The 15,394-nt window shown below is 33.3% G+C and overlaps 3 protein-coding genes across 3 annotated transcripts; all 3 read left to right on the plus strand.

Moving 5' to 3' along the window:
• The first annotated feature begins 1,938 nt into the window (after positions 1-1,938).
• Positions 1,939-6,857, plus strand: LOC137827460 (transcription factor E2FA). The gene is made up of 14 exons (XM_068633612.2): positions 1,939-2,363; positions 3,562-3,766; positions 3,941-3,994; positions 4,109-4,194; positions 4,287-4,375; positions 4,486-4,540; positions 4,756-4,808; positions 4,894-4,944; positions 5,033-5,081; positions 5,202-5,267; positions 5,363-5,439; positions 5,655-5,883; positions 6,061-6,127; positions 6,222-6,857. The coding sequence occupies exons 1-14, from the start codon at positions 2,166-2,168 to the stop codon at positions 6,344-6,346; spliced, it is 1,404 nt and encodes a 467-aa protein (XP_068489713.1). The 5' UTR covers positions 1,939-2,165; the 3' UTR covers positions 6,347-6,857.
• Positions 6,858-11,480: 4,623 nt separating this feature from the next.
• LOC137829476 (uncharacterized) lies at positions 11,481-12,070 on the plus strand. The gene has a single exon (XM_068636278.2). The coding sequence runs from the start codon at positions 11,558-11,560 to the stop codon at positions 11,939-11,941; it is 384 nt and encodes a 127-aa protein (XP_068492379.1). The 5' UTR covers positions 11,481-11,557; the 3' UTR covers positions 11,942-12,070.
• A 12-nt stretch (positions 12,071-12,082) lies between these two features.
• On the plus strand, positions 12,083-15,013 carry LOC137809174 (uncharacterized). Its single transcript, XM_068610310.2, has 2 exons — positions 12,083-12,424; positions 12,499-15,013. The coding sequence occupies exons 1-2, from the start codon at positions 12,372-12,374 to the stop codon at positions 14,876-14,878; spliced, it is 2,433 nt and encodes an 810-aa protein (XP_068466411.2). The 5' UTR covers positions 12,083-12,371; the 3' UTR covers positions 14,879-15,013.
• Positions 15,014-15,394: the final 381 nt, after the last annotated feature.

A 15,394-nucleotide genomic window follows, 5' to 3' on the forward strand; every position in this document is an offset into this window, starting at 1 on the left:
TCTTCGTGAAGAGTGTGACGATTTCTTTTTTATTTTCAAGTGATATTGGTTACTTGTAGCGGTTGATGGTGGTTGATGGTGATGAACGTTGGTGGCTGATATAAGTTTTATGGTACTTTTACGGTTCATTTTCTGTTTGTTTATTTTTGTTCATTTTTTGTGTGTATATCAGATTGTAAAATTCATAATACCTCCTTATTATAATATATATTTTGAATACAATTTCAGAATACATTTTTAAATTATATTTCAGATTGTATAACCCATAAGTATTTATGGATCTGAAAATATTTCTTGCACTGTACAATCTAAAATACCTTCCAAATTCTACTATTTAGGAGGTATGAAGAGAAAAATAAGATTATTAAACTACTAATATATTTTCTAAGAACAAAATAATTCTTTTACCTAACCTATGAAGTGTCCAAAGAAACTATAGAAGTGTAGAAAGAAATGACCAATGTTAAATTGACGATTAATTATAAATATTATAGATATTTTTATTCTTTCTTTTATTTAAACTTAAATATCATTTTCTTTAAAATATACGAGAACATACTTTATTGCATATGACGAAAATTAAAAATAAGATGGAATAAATGTGTTATATATACTTATATATATATATATTTATTAATTTTTAAACAATAATTTAAATTATTATTTATATAGAACCATGAAAATATTTAAAGTATTTTTTTTTTCAATCAAAACATTTTTTTATTTATGCTATTACTATAGACTCACTTTATCATTTATATTTTTCTTAACTTGTACACATTTTAGAATTTTGTTATACCAAAACACCCACATACGTGTATATACATGTGTTGTTAATATAATTTATATTCCTAAAATATAAATATATCTTTTTCATGCTTTATATGATTTTAATTGTCTTTAAAAAGGAGACAACAAATTATTAAAAAATGAAAAAATGAAAAATATTTCATATCCATTTATAATTACATCGAGTGTATGTATAAACATGTGTCTATATATTTGAATATAAATGAAAAAATTAACTAAATTTACAGTCTACCGTTATAATTACAAATAAAAAGTAAAACATAGTATTTATTTTAAATAATCACACCGTTGACTATAAACAAAGAAGGTTGAAATTGTATTTATTTATTTTGACAAAAGATTAATATAAAATAATCACACGGACAACAATTTCATAATAAAGACAATGTACTAAATACATGCAATGTTTTTATGAATTAAATATATACAATATATAAAATGGTACCCTTAAAACTAAATATCCTTTATTTCAACCTTCATTGATTTTAAATTCTCTTTACCTTAAAAGGTAAATTTACTGTTTGAACTGTACTGCACTAGTTCATAAAATTTACAATTATTAAATGAATTTTTGAAATTAAAATTAAATTTTCTTCTTAAAATATTAATTTAGTATTATTATTAAATTTAAACTTTGTAACTTACAATGCAGTCGTGTATAAAATTAGTATAAAATTAATAACAAGTCTAAACTATTAAAATTTGTTGCGGTTACATTCTACTGGCTTAAATATTAATTTGGCATTATATTATGATTAATCTTACAGAATTTGAAGTAATAAGAATCAAATATAAAAAAAAAAGAAATATAAGATGGAAGGCTAATTTTCTATACTCACTGATAAAATAGGATATTATATACTTATGAACTATATAAAATAAAGATGTATGTATATTAAGTATATTTCAGTTTTTTTTTAATAAAAAAATTATTTTTTATTTTTATAATAATAATAAAAATTTATACAATAATTGAATTATGAAAAAATGTTCCATTACTAATTTCATAATAATAATTAAAAAAGTTAGAAGGAAGTATAGGTAAAAACATGTGCAAAATGATGTTATAATAATAATAAAAAATAATAATAATGATATTTAGGTAATTAAAAAATGTTTATTAATTTTGGCGCATGCAGTTCCCTCCACATCTATCCGAAACCAAATTCCCTCCTTCCCTCGTTTTCTGCTGAGCCTCCTCTACGCTCCTAACTCCCTCTTTTCCTCCCAAACCCTTTTCCCCACTCTCCCTCTCTCTCTCTAAACCTCTCTTTCTCTCTCTAAAACCCTACTTTTCTCCAATCCTCATCCCTTTTCCCTCCAATTTTACCCCAATTTGGTTGGGCTCCTCGCCCATGTCCACCGCTGCCGGACCTCCCGACCGCCGTGCCTCGCCGCCGCGGGGGCCTGCCGGCACCCCTGTCCGCCCGCCGCTCAAGCGGCACCTCGCTTTCGTCACCAAACCGCCGTTTGCTCCTCCGGACGACTACCACAGCTTCTCCTCCATTGACTCCCGCCGCCTCGCCGATGAAGCCGTTGTCGTTAGATCTCCAGTAAGTACATCGGTTTCCCCTCTCCGGTCTCAAATTCACCTCCGCGGCTCTCGAATCGGGAATGTCCTGTTCTGCGTTGAATGTGATGTTGAATTCACTTGACGGAGATCTCCTTCGTGTTTTAACGTTTGTGTTTGTGTTGCTATTCTTTTCTCTGGATCTTTTCCCTTTCCTTAGTGAATGATCGAGTTGATGATTGTTTGAGGGTGCGATGCTGTTTCTGTTATTTTTTGGGTTAATTTTCTAGTTTTTAGGAAAAAAGTGAAGTTAGTCTCTCAGTCATCAATCGGACTCTGATGATTATTTGAGGTTGTGATGCTGTTTTTGTTGTTTTTGGGTCAATTTTATAACTTCTGGGGTAAAAAGTGAAGTTGGTTTCTCAGTCTCGAATTGGCTAATCAGTGTTGGTTGGGGCTTAGTGAGGTAGTTCTGTGCGATAATCAAGTGAGTCACTCTTGATGTGGTCAGTTGTTGATACATGGTCTTTGCTTGTGTTTAAGTTGACCATAATTTAGCTGTTTAAGAATTAGGTTTTTGAAGTTATTGGGATGGGAAAACTTATTTCTTTTAAATAGTTTGGCCATTTTTACTGAATCTAAATCAATTCTTGAAGTTAAGAGATTGTGAGTTAAGATCAAACTCTTTATGGAAAATAAAATAAATAAGGGAAACAGGAAAGTGAGGGAAAGAATTTTGGGTACACTCCTACGAGCTGGAGGATATATGTTATCTAGCTTGTTTTATATATCTATGCTATATTTGGCCAGTGCTAAAACTTTGATAAAATGTCATAAAGTTGATCTTTCGAACATTTATGGTCTTTGCTTGTTATCAATGAGCTAATTCTTAATTCCGATCGGTACGTTCATTTGCAGTCCAGCATATTGTTTTGTACTTGTTGATATACAGTTCTGCAATACATAGTTCATTTAGTTTTAGTAGATAGGTAATGCTGACTCTTGAATTGCTTTTGTACGTGTGTTTCTCCCCTTCTTTTGTTGATATTTCAAGGAATATTGTATTTAGCATTGTTGTAATCGATTGTAAATATGGAAGGATGAATTAATACCTTTAATTGATTGGTTGCATTTATCTTACCCATCTCAACCGCTACCAAATGTTTGTGTTTGTGCATGTATCTTTGATCATCTTATTTCTGTGCTATCTTATCATTTATTGAAATTGATGTTGGTTGCAGTACATAAAGCGAAAGGGTGGAATGAACGACAGCGAAGGAGAGTCTCATGCACAAAAGTGGAGCAACAGTCCTGGATACACTAATATTAGTAACATAACGAGTAGTCCCTTTAAAACTCCAGTGTCTGCAAAAGGAGGAAGGACACAGAAGGCAAAGGCTTCCAAAGAAGGCAGATCATGTCCTCCAACACCCATCTCAAATGCTGGTGAGAACATTTCCTTTTTTTATCTTTATTGTTCAACAACATGAAGTATTCAGTTTGAGAATATTTAGTGTTTGGAAACACATTATGTCCAAAATATAAATTCTGATTTACCTTTTTCTTGATGTGCTCCAACCATAATATACTGTGTTTAATCAGACAGTTTTTCTGTTTCAGGTTCCCCTTCTCCTCTTACTCCTGCCAGCAGCTGTCGTTATGATAGTTCCTTAGGTAATTTTAGCAGCAATCTTAATTGATAAGCTCCTTTCAGTTCAGTTTCCTGTTATGTTTGACCAATGGAGTTATTTCCATGAGAAAAGAATGACAACATCCACAACTTCGCAGGTCTCTTAACCAAAAAGTTCATCAATTTGGTCAAGCATGCAGAGGATGGTATTCTTGATCTAAATAAAGCAGCCGAGACTTTGGAGGTCACTCTTTAAGTGCAAGAAAGTTATAACCAAAATATCTTATATTTATTCTTCCTCTATCATGTATGAATTTAATTTTTTCCTTTTCACAGGTGCAAAAGAGGAGGATATATGACATAACGAATGTTTTGGAAGGCATTGGTCTCATTGAAAAGAAGCTCAAGAACAGAATACATTGGAAGTACTGTGACTGATACCTTTTAATTTATTTCTTTAATGTATGTTCATTGAAATTTTGACATATATGTAGTATTAGGGCAAAATTCTTACATCAAACTTTGTGGATTCTAGGGGAATTGAATCTTCCACGCCTGGTGAGGTGGATGGCGATATCTCTGTGCTCAAGGTAAGCGATGTAGGTGTTGTATATTTGTGAATGACCCATTGACATCCAAGTAACTAACTGTTATAGAATTGATAGTCACAAACATTTCTCATGTACCTTTGTTTGCGTAGCAAGATTTATTGGATCCAGAACTTATATTTTTCATGATTCACCGAATGAAGATATTTAAAAGGATTAAATGACTAAGTAGTTGGCCTTGTGGCTATGTATTGCAGGAAGAAGTTGAGAAACTTTCTTTAGAGGAGCAGGGATTAGATGATCAAATAAGGTTATATGCTTGCTTTTAGAAAAAAAACACAAATTTGCTATTTCAAAACTGTTGGCCAATGCTGATTTTTCTAAATTTTTGGCAGGGAAATGCAAGAAAGATTGAGGAGGCTGAGTGAAAAAGAAAGCAACCAGAAGTAATCTACTCTCCACATACCCATTCATTTCTTAGATTCGTAATGTTGTCACTGTATTATAAATTATACCGATTTCATTTCTTTTAAGGTGCCTTTTCGTGACTGAGGATGATATTAAGAGCCTACCTTGTTTCCAGGTCATTTTTATCTTGCGTTGAACTCCCAGTTTATAAACATTGCTTTAGCTGTGTTCTCATGTAAATTCTGATTATTATTATGTTTTTTTTTTATTAATACTGGTGCGTTTTTGCAAGCAGAATGAAACTTTAATAGCAATTAAAGCTCCGCATGGAACTACCCTGGAAGTCCCTGATCCTGAGGAAGTAAGTTTAGTGCATAAATTGATGAAAGGTTCACGCACTTAATAAAACTGATGTTCTGATGCATGATGGAGAATTATTGCTTCTATATGCATCAGGCTGTAGACTATCCTCAGAGGAGATATAGAATCATTCTTAGAAGCACAATGGGTCCCATTGATGTCTACCTTATCAGGTATGTTTCTTGGTTAGTATTATTTCCTATCCGATGTTCAATTCATCTTTGGTGTTGACAAGATATTCCCACAACCATATTTTTTAAGACTAACCCTCAAGCTGGGAATGGTTTAGTAACCACTTCCCGCGGTAGTCACTCGAGTAACTTTTCTAATTAATCTATCTGATTATGCATTGTTTTTTTTATTCTTTGAACTTCCGAACTCTTTTCAGTCAATTTGAAGAGAAATTTGAAGAGGTTAATGGTGCTGAGCTCCCCATGATCCCAGTTGCTTCCAGTTCTGAGTCCAACGAACAACTAATGACAGAAATGGTTCCTGCCGAATCCAGCGGAAAAGAATTTGAACCTCAAACTCAGCTGTCTTCTCATGCATACTCCGATTTAAATGCCTCACAAGAGTTTGCTGGTGGCATGATGAAGATTGTCCCTTCAGATGTTGATGTAAGTATATCATAATCAAGATATGAGTTTCCCCCCTCCCCCCCTTCAAAATCGGTGGTTAGTGATTAAGTTATTCTGATGGTATTATTTTAAACTAAGCATTTAGTGATTGGACAAGAGCGATCACGCTAGAATGCATTGACACTCTTTGCTTATATTCTTTGTAATTTTTTGTAGAATGACGCAGATTATTGGCTTCTATCAGATGCTGACGTTAGTATAACAGATATGTGGAGAACAGATTGTATCCTCTTTTAATACTTTTATGCTTTCTCTCTTTCTTTCTGATGTTTAATTTTATAGTACTATACTTCATTCCTCAACTCCCACTATAACAGCTACTGTTGATTGGAATGGGGTAGACATGCTTCATCCTGATTTTGGAATCATTTCGAGGCCACAAACTCCATCATCGGGGTTTGTTGAAGTGCCAACACCAGGAGCAAACTCTAATCAGAAGTGATTTCGATTAGTCTAATAGCTCAGCCAGAAGGTATGGATAACCATCATCCTTTGCACAGAGGGAAACTACTTCTATAGAGTGATTGCTAGTCTTGAGGATGTCAAGAGTTGTTGCATGTCAAGCTGAGAGTGGTTTCTTTACTTATGTTAAATCATTAACTAGGACAAATAAAGTTAGTTACAGTAGACATACTATGCTCGTAGAAGATTTAGCTTGGAAGGTAGAGCAGTTGTCTCAAGTTTTATCACAGAAAATGCTGCTACTGTATGAAATGTAGACAAGACAGTCTCATAATCAGTACATATTGTGATATGATTAGTCCTATTTGAAATCTGGAATCGTGGTTCCAGTTTTTTTGAAGATAAGAGTTACTACATATGCTGACTGCAATGATCTACAAGGTGTACTGGATAATGATAGGACAGGACCACCTCATTATTGAATTATCATTCATGTTTCTTGTAAACAATTTCATAATCATTCATCAGTCTAGTGATAAAATTGTCAATTATTTTCCTATGTTTTTTTTTATGTTCCTTTTACAATGGATCATGACATCTGAATTGAGTATTTTAATGAATGCTGGACATAATTGAACTTTTCAAAACTTTCTTACTCGTACATTGTTTTTGGGATGTATGAGTGAAGAGAGAGAGAGAGAGAGAAATGGTGTAGAAGTGAGGTGGTAGAGAAAATGTGTATATTCATTGATAAAAATGAATGGGGAATGGTTGATTTAGGAGGTACAATGTTTGATTGGTGAGGGAATTTGGTTTGTAAGGTTAGTAATGGAATGACGTGAGTGCAATAAATGTCCACTAAGAAATTGTGTGCCTCTTTCTGACTGAGAAGTCATTGTAATTGAACTGGAATCATTACGCATACACAGCAGCAAGGGGACCAGTTCATGGTTCTAAACATTGCATTCTATGTTCACAAATTCATTATTTTACTAAGCACTTCTCATTTATGGCCAAGGTTGAAGGTTGAAAGTTGAAGGTTATTTGGTTCCAACGTTTCTACTCTACGATCGTAGCGTTACCTAACCTTGATTCTCTTTTAAAACAAGACTCAAATAGAGTCTATGTTTCTTTTTATCCACCAAAATTCACTTTCATAACTCAACATCCAAAATTATGGTTGTGATTTACCTTCTTAATAATAATAATAATCATAGATGAGAGTAAGAATAAAATGAATTCAAAATTATAGATACTAAGAATAGTTACTCAAACCAACATCGTCTTTACATAGATGCAAAAAAATGTTTCATTTTTAAAATAAAAAAAACATTACTAATAGAATAAACAGCTTTAAAAAAAGTATGAATTACATAATAAATTTACTACTTAATTAAATTTTAACTACCTCATTTATTTGAGTATTTTTTAGTTCCTAATAAAAAATTTCATTCATTGATTACTTAATATTTTGTACTCTTTCTAAATAACTTGATAAATTAATTTTTGTCAGTAATACGATGAGTTGACCATTTATTTCATATATGTCAATTTATAATTTTGTTCAAAATCAAATTATCTGGTAAGTTAGAGGAGATGGGAAAGAAAAATAAAACTAGTTAATTATTGATTTAGAGACTAGAAGTTGAAAGTAACAACCATGTTATGCAACAAAAGTTAAATGATAAGATAGGTATATCCAATTTTATACCCAATTTTTAAATAAAAAATTAATTAAAAATACTTAAATTTATATATTATTTAAAACTTAATTAAGTCAAGTTTATCTTAAAGATATAATTAAGTAAAACACTCATTAACCAAAGATGCGTAACTCAAATTTCAAACTATTAATTAAATTTTAACAACTTTGTTACCGTTTAGCAATGCAGTTGACTTTAAACTATTTTTAGTTTCTTTTTCAATATACGTGAAATTTTCATCGCTTAATCTTACTCAATATTAAAACATTGAGTAAGAATTTATATTGAAATTTGCACGTTTTAATATTGATATTTTAATTTTATTCTTTCCCGATATTTTTTATCGTTCATTTTCTTTTGGTGTTTTGTCTCTTACTTCATAATTTTAATTTAATATCTTAATCAAATATTTAGTTTTAGTGTCAATACAAAACCATTATGATTAAAATAGTCCTAAATTTAAAGATAAAATTCTGCAATCAGGAAATAATAAAAATTAAAAATTAAAAAGTTAAAGCATTAACTTTGTCCACACATAAAAAATGTAAAGATTTTATACTTAAAAGATGCCTCCCTTGAGATGTGAAAGCTCCACTTTACCACTTTAGACTTGGAGTGCAAAGAAAATGATTCTTATTCCTATATTATATGAAGATAAATAAATTAACTTGTAAAATAATTATGAATTTGGAACATTTTTATTATCTCATCTCTGTTCTACAGAGTTATTAAAATATGTTACACACTACTTACTGAGCTTAAAAAGCTTGAAAGAGATGGATTAGGTCAAATTCTTTTGTGACACAGAAGTTACAGACACTTTATTTATCATAATATAATAATTTTTATCACTAATTTTTTTTTTAATATGAACTATAATTAATTAAATTAAATATTGATTTAGAGATTAAAAAGTTATTCATATCTAAAATAGTTTTTATTATTAATAAAAATTTATAAAATAATTTTTAAATTGATATTTAAATTAGTTACTCAGGTTTTAACTATTAATATTTTAGATTCTAAGTTAATATTTGAAAGGTTAATAAAAATTATTTAAAATATAAAATAATAAGTAGGTAAAATCTTGATAGTTAATGGTTAGATACCAATTTAAAAATTATTTTATAAATTTTTATTAATAATAGAAACTAGTTCAAACGCTAATAATTTTTTAATTTATAAAATAATCTCTAATTTAATCAAATAGTAACTAACTATTTTAGTATTTAAAATTAATTTCTATTTAATGATTTTTTTATAATATATTAAAATATTAAATAGAGAATTTACTATCCATCAACCGTAATTAATTTTATGTTAATACCGATGTTATGGTTATAAGTTAATGTTTGTTTAGGAAAGTGATGCTAAATCTTTTTGGTAAGATTCTTTTATTAATTTTCAACACTTTATTTTGTATGAAAATAATAAATGAGAAAAGTATAGATACACTTAATATCTTAAAAATATATATAAAAAAATTTATTTATACCAATTCTTGATGACAAATCAACATTTCAGCTTATGATCTTCCAACGTGGTGTCAACTTTTCTCTCTTATTTCATTATTAAATGAAGTTAGCTGTAAAAGTGAAAAAAATATATATAAAAGTTGACCTTTTCATTTTTTTTATTGTTTTCACATAGCAAGTTCTCTATTTAATACCTATTTCTTATTTCGTTTTTATTTTAATTGTACTGTTGATAAAAAAAGAAGAAGATTGGATTCAATTCTTATTAGTGATCCTCTTTTGATAAATTTTGTGTGTATTATTTAGATGTTATTATTATTGTTTTTTAATCAAATCACTTTTCAAATATATTATAACTATATTACTTTCAGAATTTGTATCATTTTATTTTTCCCCTTCATTTGCCTCTCAAAGATTTTTATCATGATAAGATAATAGTCTAAAATCTTCCGCTAATCGATTTAGTCGATTTAATATCCCAATAAAAATAATTACTTTTTAATTTCTATTTTAAACCTTTTAGTTATATTTTAACTAATTTATAGATATTTGAAACATTGTTTAAAAAAAATTTAAAATATACTTGATATTTGTCATAAAGTCTTTGAATTGATATATTAAAATAAAATATTAAAAGTGAAACTAAGTTTTAATAATAATATTAATATGATATTAATAATTTTTTTATTAAATAACAACTAATTTTAAAAACAAAAGATATTCCATATTAAGTTAAATATTATTTTAAAAACTAAAAAATTAATGATATTTAAAGTAGTATTTATTATTATTAAATTAATTTATGAATTGATATCTAACTTTAATATTGTACATAAAAGCTTTATAAAAAAATTTATATCTAACCTTAATTATTAAGATTTTAATTATTAATTAATTTATATTATAAATTAGTAATTTAGAATGTTAATTAGTAATAACAAAATTATTATATATATATATATATATATATTCATTTCACATAAATTCATGTTTTGATACATGAGAAGAGAGAAAAGTGGAACTACACCAATTATGGAGTTATATTATTCTTTTTACTGTGACAAAATTATTCTCTAAATGAATGCAACAATAATTTTATTATTGAAAGTTACCTAACTATTTTTTGCTCACTAGGTCTATGTAGAATTTTGAATAAAAGAAATAATTGGAATTATAAAATCAGCTCTTATAATAAGATATGAAAATTTATAACAAGATACATTTGACTTGAAGGTTTAGAGCAGTAAAGAGGTTGTTAATTAGTTCCTTTTTTTAAAATACCTTCTACATATACTAGTGCCATGCTGTTCTTTCCGTTTTAATCTTTTATTAAATGCATAAACATTTATTCATGCTTTGTGACCTCCAATTTTTTTTAAAAAATATAAAATCTAAATTTAATAAAAAAATTCATAGAATTTCACTATTAATTTACTTTTGTTATAAAATACATCTAATTGTAAATTACACGACTTTAAAATATTTTTAAGAAAATAACTTACATTCTATATTGGTCCACAACAATTTAAACGGTTTGAGGGATTTTAATTTCCAATACAGAGATAGTGTGAAAATTTTAGTATATATTAAAAAATACATAAAAAGAAAAGATAAATTACATATGTGTGATAAAAACAAATAGTGTCAAAATTATTTTTTCTACAATTATATCTTCACCACTACAATAATTAAATACATGTTAAATATACAAACTTTGGGTATAAATCCCAAACTCCAATTACTATATTGTCACGTGCCATATTTTTAAAGAATATCATGTCAGAATTATTATTTAAGTGTCAAATTCCTACCAAAGTAAAACAAACATTATCCTAAAAAAAAAGAACCAACTGAACAAACTTAGTCATCAATGACAAACTCTATATTTTTACTTTTAGGGTTCCTATCTATATTTTTAATTTAATAATTAATTTAATTAACATTAAATAATTTCCTTAATTAATTGCAATAACAACCATTGGAATCACATCTTTTGAAAATTCAAATAGACGTGTAGTTTGTTACTTCACCAGAACTCTCTCTCTTTCTCTCTCTCTTCAGTGTTCCACATCCATGGCTAAGTCTTCTTCAACCCTTTCTTCTTCTTCTTCCTCACGTCAAAACCAAACTCCGAAAATACAGTTTCTCAATTTGGACTCTCTCTCAGTGAAAACCCCCTCTTACACCTCCCTCAGAGACGTGCTTCCCTATTCCGGCGCCGCCGTCAACTCCCCCGCCGCCAACCACTACAACGTGTCCATACGCAACCGCCTGGTGAAGCAGGCCGCGTGGGCCTACCTCCAGCCCATGTCCACTTCCCCCAGCGGCCCATCAGGCCCACACTTCTTCCGCCGCAGCCCTCTCGCCGCTTGTCTCTCCTTCCTACACCACCACACCACCCGAATCCTTCACCGAATTCTCCAACTTTTCCCTTGCTTCCTCCCTGTAATACTATAATACCATAACAATATAATATTATACCCATTTTTCGATCCTCAAAGTTTAAAAACTTACCTTATTAATTGCAAATGTATATATTATTATTCTTATTATTACTAGGAGAAAAGATGATGTATACATATATGAATGAATTGTACCGGTCCGCACCGGACGACCGCAGGATACTCATGGTAAAATCATCACAAAACCCTGCGTCTTATACGACTCTTCGTCCTTCCATGACCTCTAGCCGGACGAACGAGTGGTTTATGTCGAATAAATCTAATTTAATCCAGAACGTGGTTACACGTGTAGAAAAGAGCAGTTATAACAACCATTGACGAAGTAAAAACACGTCCTCTAGACCACTCCCCTGGTTTTCAGGAAACCACCAGGCACGACCCAAAGACCACTAAGCATGTCTCTAACCATCAACTGATTGGCCCACATGGCCAAGGCCCAGGTCAACCTACTAAAGGGACTTCTGAAAAGGGGGGAAAGGTACGTTTTCCATACTATCAGAGAATTCACACTTGAGCACCATCGCTGACTTGAGCGTCGGAGTGCAATCGCAGGTACCCCCGCCGGCCGACCGAAGCACGCGAAGAGAAAGAAGACTTGAAGAATAGGACAACCAAGAGTGAAGAAGACACCTTGTATCGACGTGGATCAACATTACTCAGTCCCCAATATCCATACAGGTACAATTGGCGCCCACTGTGGGGCCCGAGTAATCATTATTCCCAGACCCAAGGATCCCAACGCTTGAAGATGGACTCAACGGCAAACAACAACAATGATATCTCCGAAGAGCATAGGACCATACTCCAAACCCTCCAGATTCAGATGCAGGAGTTACTCCAAAAAGGAGTCATCGATCAACTTCGCCAGGATGAAGAAAGGAAAAGACGAGAAGAAGAGCGCCAACAACACGCAGAGGAGATAGCACAATTGAAAGAACAGAACAAGAGATTGTTGGATAGACTTGAGCAATCTGAACGCGAAGGGCATTCACGTGCACCTTCTCCATCTCCGTTCCAATCAGGAACAAGAACAATAGCCCAGGCTATACCTCACACGTCACTCGTTCAACACACCCGTCAGAGTGCAAAGCCAGTAACCCCAAACGAGGTAGCAAACCCGAAAGGCCATCCGTTCACTGATGACATCATAGCCACTCCTCTCCCTGACAAGTGGAGGGGCCTAACGATAAACCTTTATGACGGTTCCACAGACCCAGACGAACATCTGAATATATTTAGAACTCAAATGACCCTTTACACAACCGACCGAACGGTATGGTGTAAAGTCTTCCCCACCTCTCTCAGGGAAGGCCCCCTTGGATGGTTTTCGGACCTTCCACCCAATTCCATTGCAAGCTTCGACGCTTTGGAATTGAAGTTCACCACGCAATACGCCACAAGTAGACCTCATCGGACATCCTCCATGTCTCTTCTAAATGTCAAACAAGAAAGGGGAGAATCATTGAGAACATTCATGAACAGATTTAGCAAAGTGTGTATGAACATTCGTAATCTTAATCCAGAAATAGCCATGCATCATTTGGTCTCGGCCATACTACCAGGAAGGTTCACTGAAAGCCTTATCAAACGACCTCCGTGCAATATGGATGAATTAAGAACAAGAGCAACAAAGTTCATGCAGATAGAAGAACATATTGACTACCATCGAAAAACTTATGCTGAGAACACGGACAATAGCAAAGGAATTCGTCCCCCCACAATACCGACCGACCGAGAACGACATCGCCCCAATAGGGGACCCCGTTTCCACAACTACACTCCCTTGATTGTACCAAGGGGTAAGGTTCTCGACGAAGCACTGCAGATTGAATTGATTCCGACATTGAGGCCATCACAAACCCCTCCCAATGCCGACACCAGTAAACGTTGCCAATACCATCATAACTATGGCCACACGACCGAAGGATGCCAAGCACTGAAAGATAAAATTGAAGAGCTCGTCCAGGCCGGTCATCTGCGCAAGTTCGTGAAAACCACCATCACTGCACCCAGGTCACCCCAGCGTGATCATGATCCCCGCGAACGTTCGGGACGAAGAGACGACCGGACCCGTGACAACCACTATCGTTCAAGCAGAAGAAAAAGAAGCGAAAGTCCGATCAGACGAACGAGGCCTAAAAGCGAAAGCCCTGAACGTAGAAGTCGAACTAAACAAAAAGTTCGCACAGTCATCAATACAATCGCTGGACCGGTGTCGCTCGGTCAGCCCCCTCAAGAAATTAATTACATTGCAGGCGGCTTTGCGGGTGGAGGATGCTCTAATTCGGCAAGGAAAAAACATTTGAGAGCAATTCAATCCGTTCATTCGACTCCCACACAACGCCGACCGCATATACCACCAATCACTTTCACTGACGAAGACTTCACAGCAATCGATCCATCTCAAGATGACCCCATGGTAATAACTGTGGAGATAGATAAATTTGCAATTGCAAAAGTTTTGGTAGATCAGGGTAGCTCGGTCGACATCCTATATTGGGAAACGTTTAAGAAGATGAAGATTCCAGAAGCAGAGATACAACCCTACAACGAGCAGATAGTTGGTTTCTCAGGGGAAAGAGTGGATACGAAAGGATTTATCGATCTATACACCACGTTCGGGGATGATTACCTCAGCAAGACCATCAACATACGATATCTACTCGTTAATGCCAATACATCGTACAATATTTTGCTCGGTCGACCATCTATCAACAGATTGAAAGCCATTGTCTCAACTCCTCATTTAGCTATGAAGTTCCCCTCGGTCAATGGAGACATAGCAACCGTACATATAGACCAGAAGACAGCACGAGAGTGTTATGTAGCTAGCCTGAAGGTGGAGCCGACCCGAAGGCTTTATACCACGTCAGCCGAACGGACCACAGAGCGAAGAGGTCGGTCAACAGAAAGACGCTCCAGAGGAAGATAATCTAGAAGACACTTGGTCGCTTTAGTCGATCTAGATCCTCGACTGGATGATCCCCGAATGGAAGCAGGAGAAGATCTTCAACCCATATTCCTTCGGGACAAAGACCGGAAAACATACATGGGAACATCCCTCAAACCAGACGACCGAGAGACGATCGGTAAAACATTAACAAAGAACGCTGATCTTTTCGCCTGGACGGCTGCAGACATGCCAGGGGTAAAATCAGATGTGATTACCCATCGATTGTCTGTTTATACAGAGGCCAGGCCGATCGCTCAAAAGAAAAGGAAACTAGGTGAAGAACGGCGGAAAGCCGCACGAGAAGAAACCGACAAGCTAATTCAAGCTGGTTTTATTCAAAAGGCCCACTATACGACATGGCTAGCCAACGTAGTGATGGTAAAAAAGACGAATGGAAAATGGAGAATGTGCGTAGACTACACAGACCTTAACAAAGCGTGCCCAAAGGACTCGTATCCTCTACCTACTATCGACCGGCTGGTCGACGGTGCAGCC

This window comes from Phaseolus vulgaris, chromosome 7 (assembly GCF_051622355.1).
Source record: "Phaseolus vulgaris cultivar YP4 chromosome 7, ASM5162235v1, whole genome shotgun sequence".
Taxonomy (NCBI): domain Eukaryota; kingdom Viridiplantae; phylum Streptophyta; class Magnoliopsida; order Fabales; family Fabaceae; genus Phaseolus; species Phaseolus vulgaris.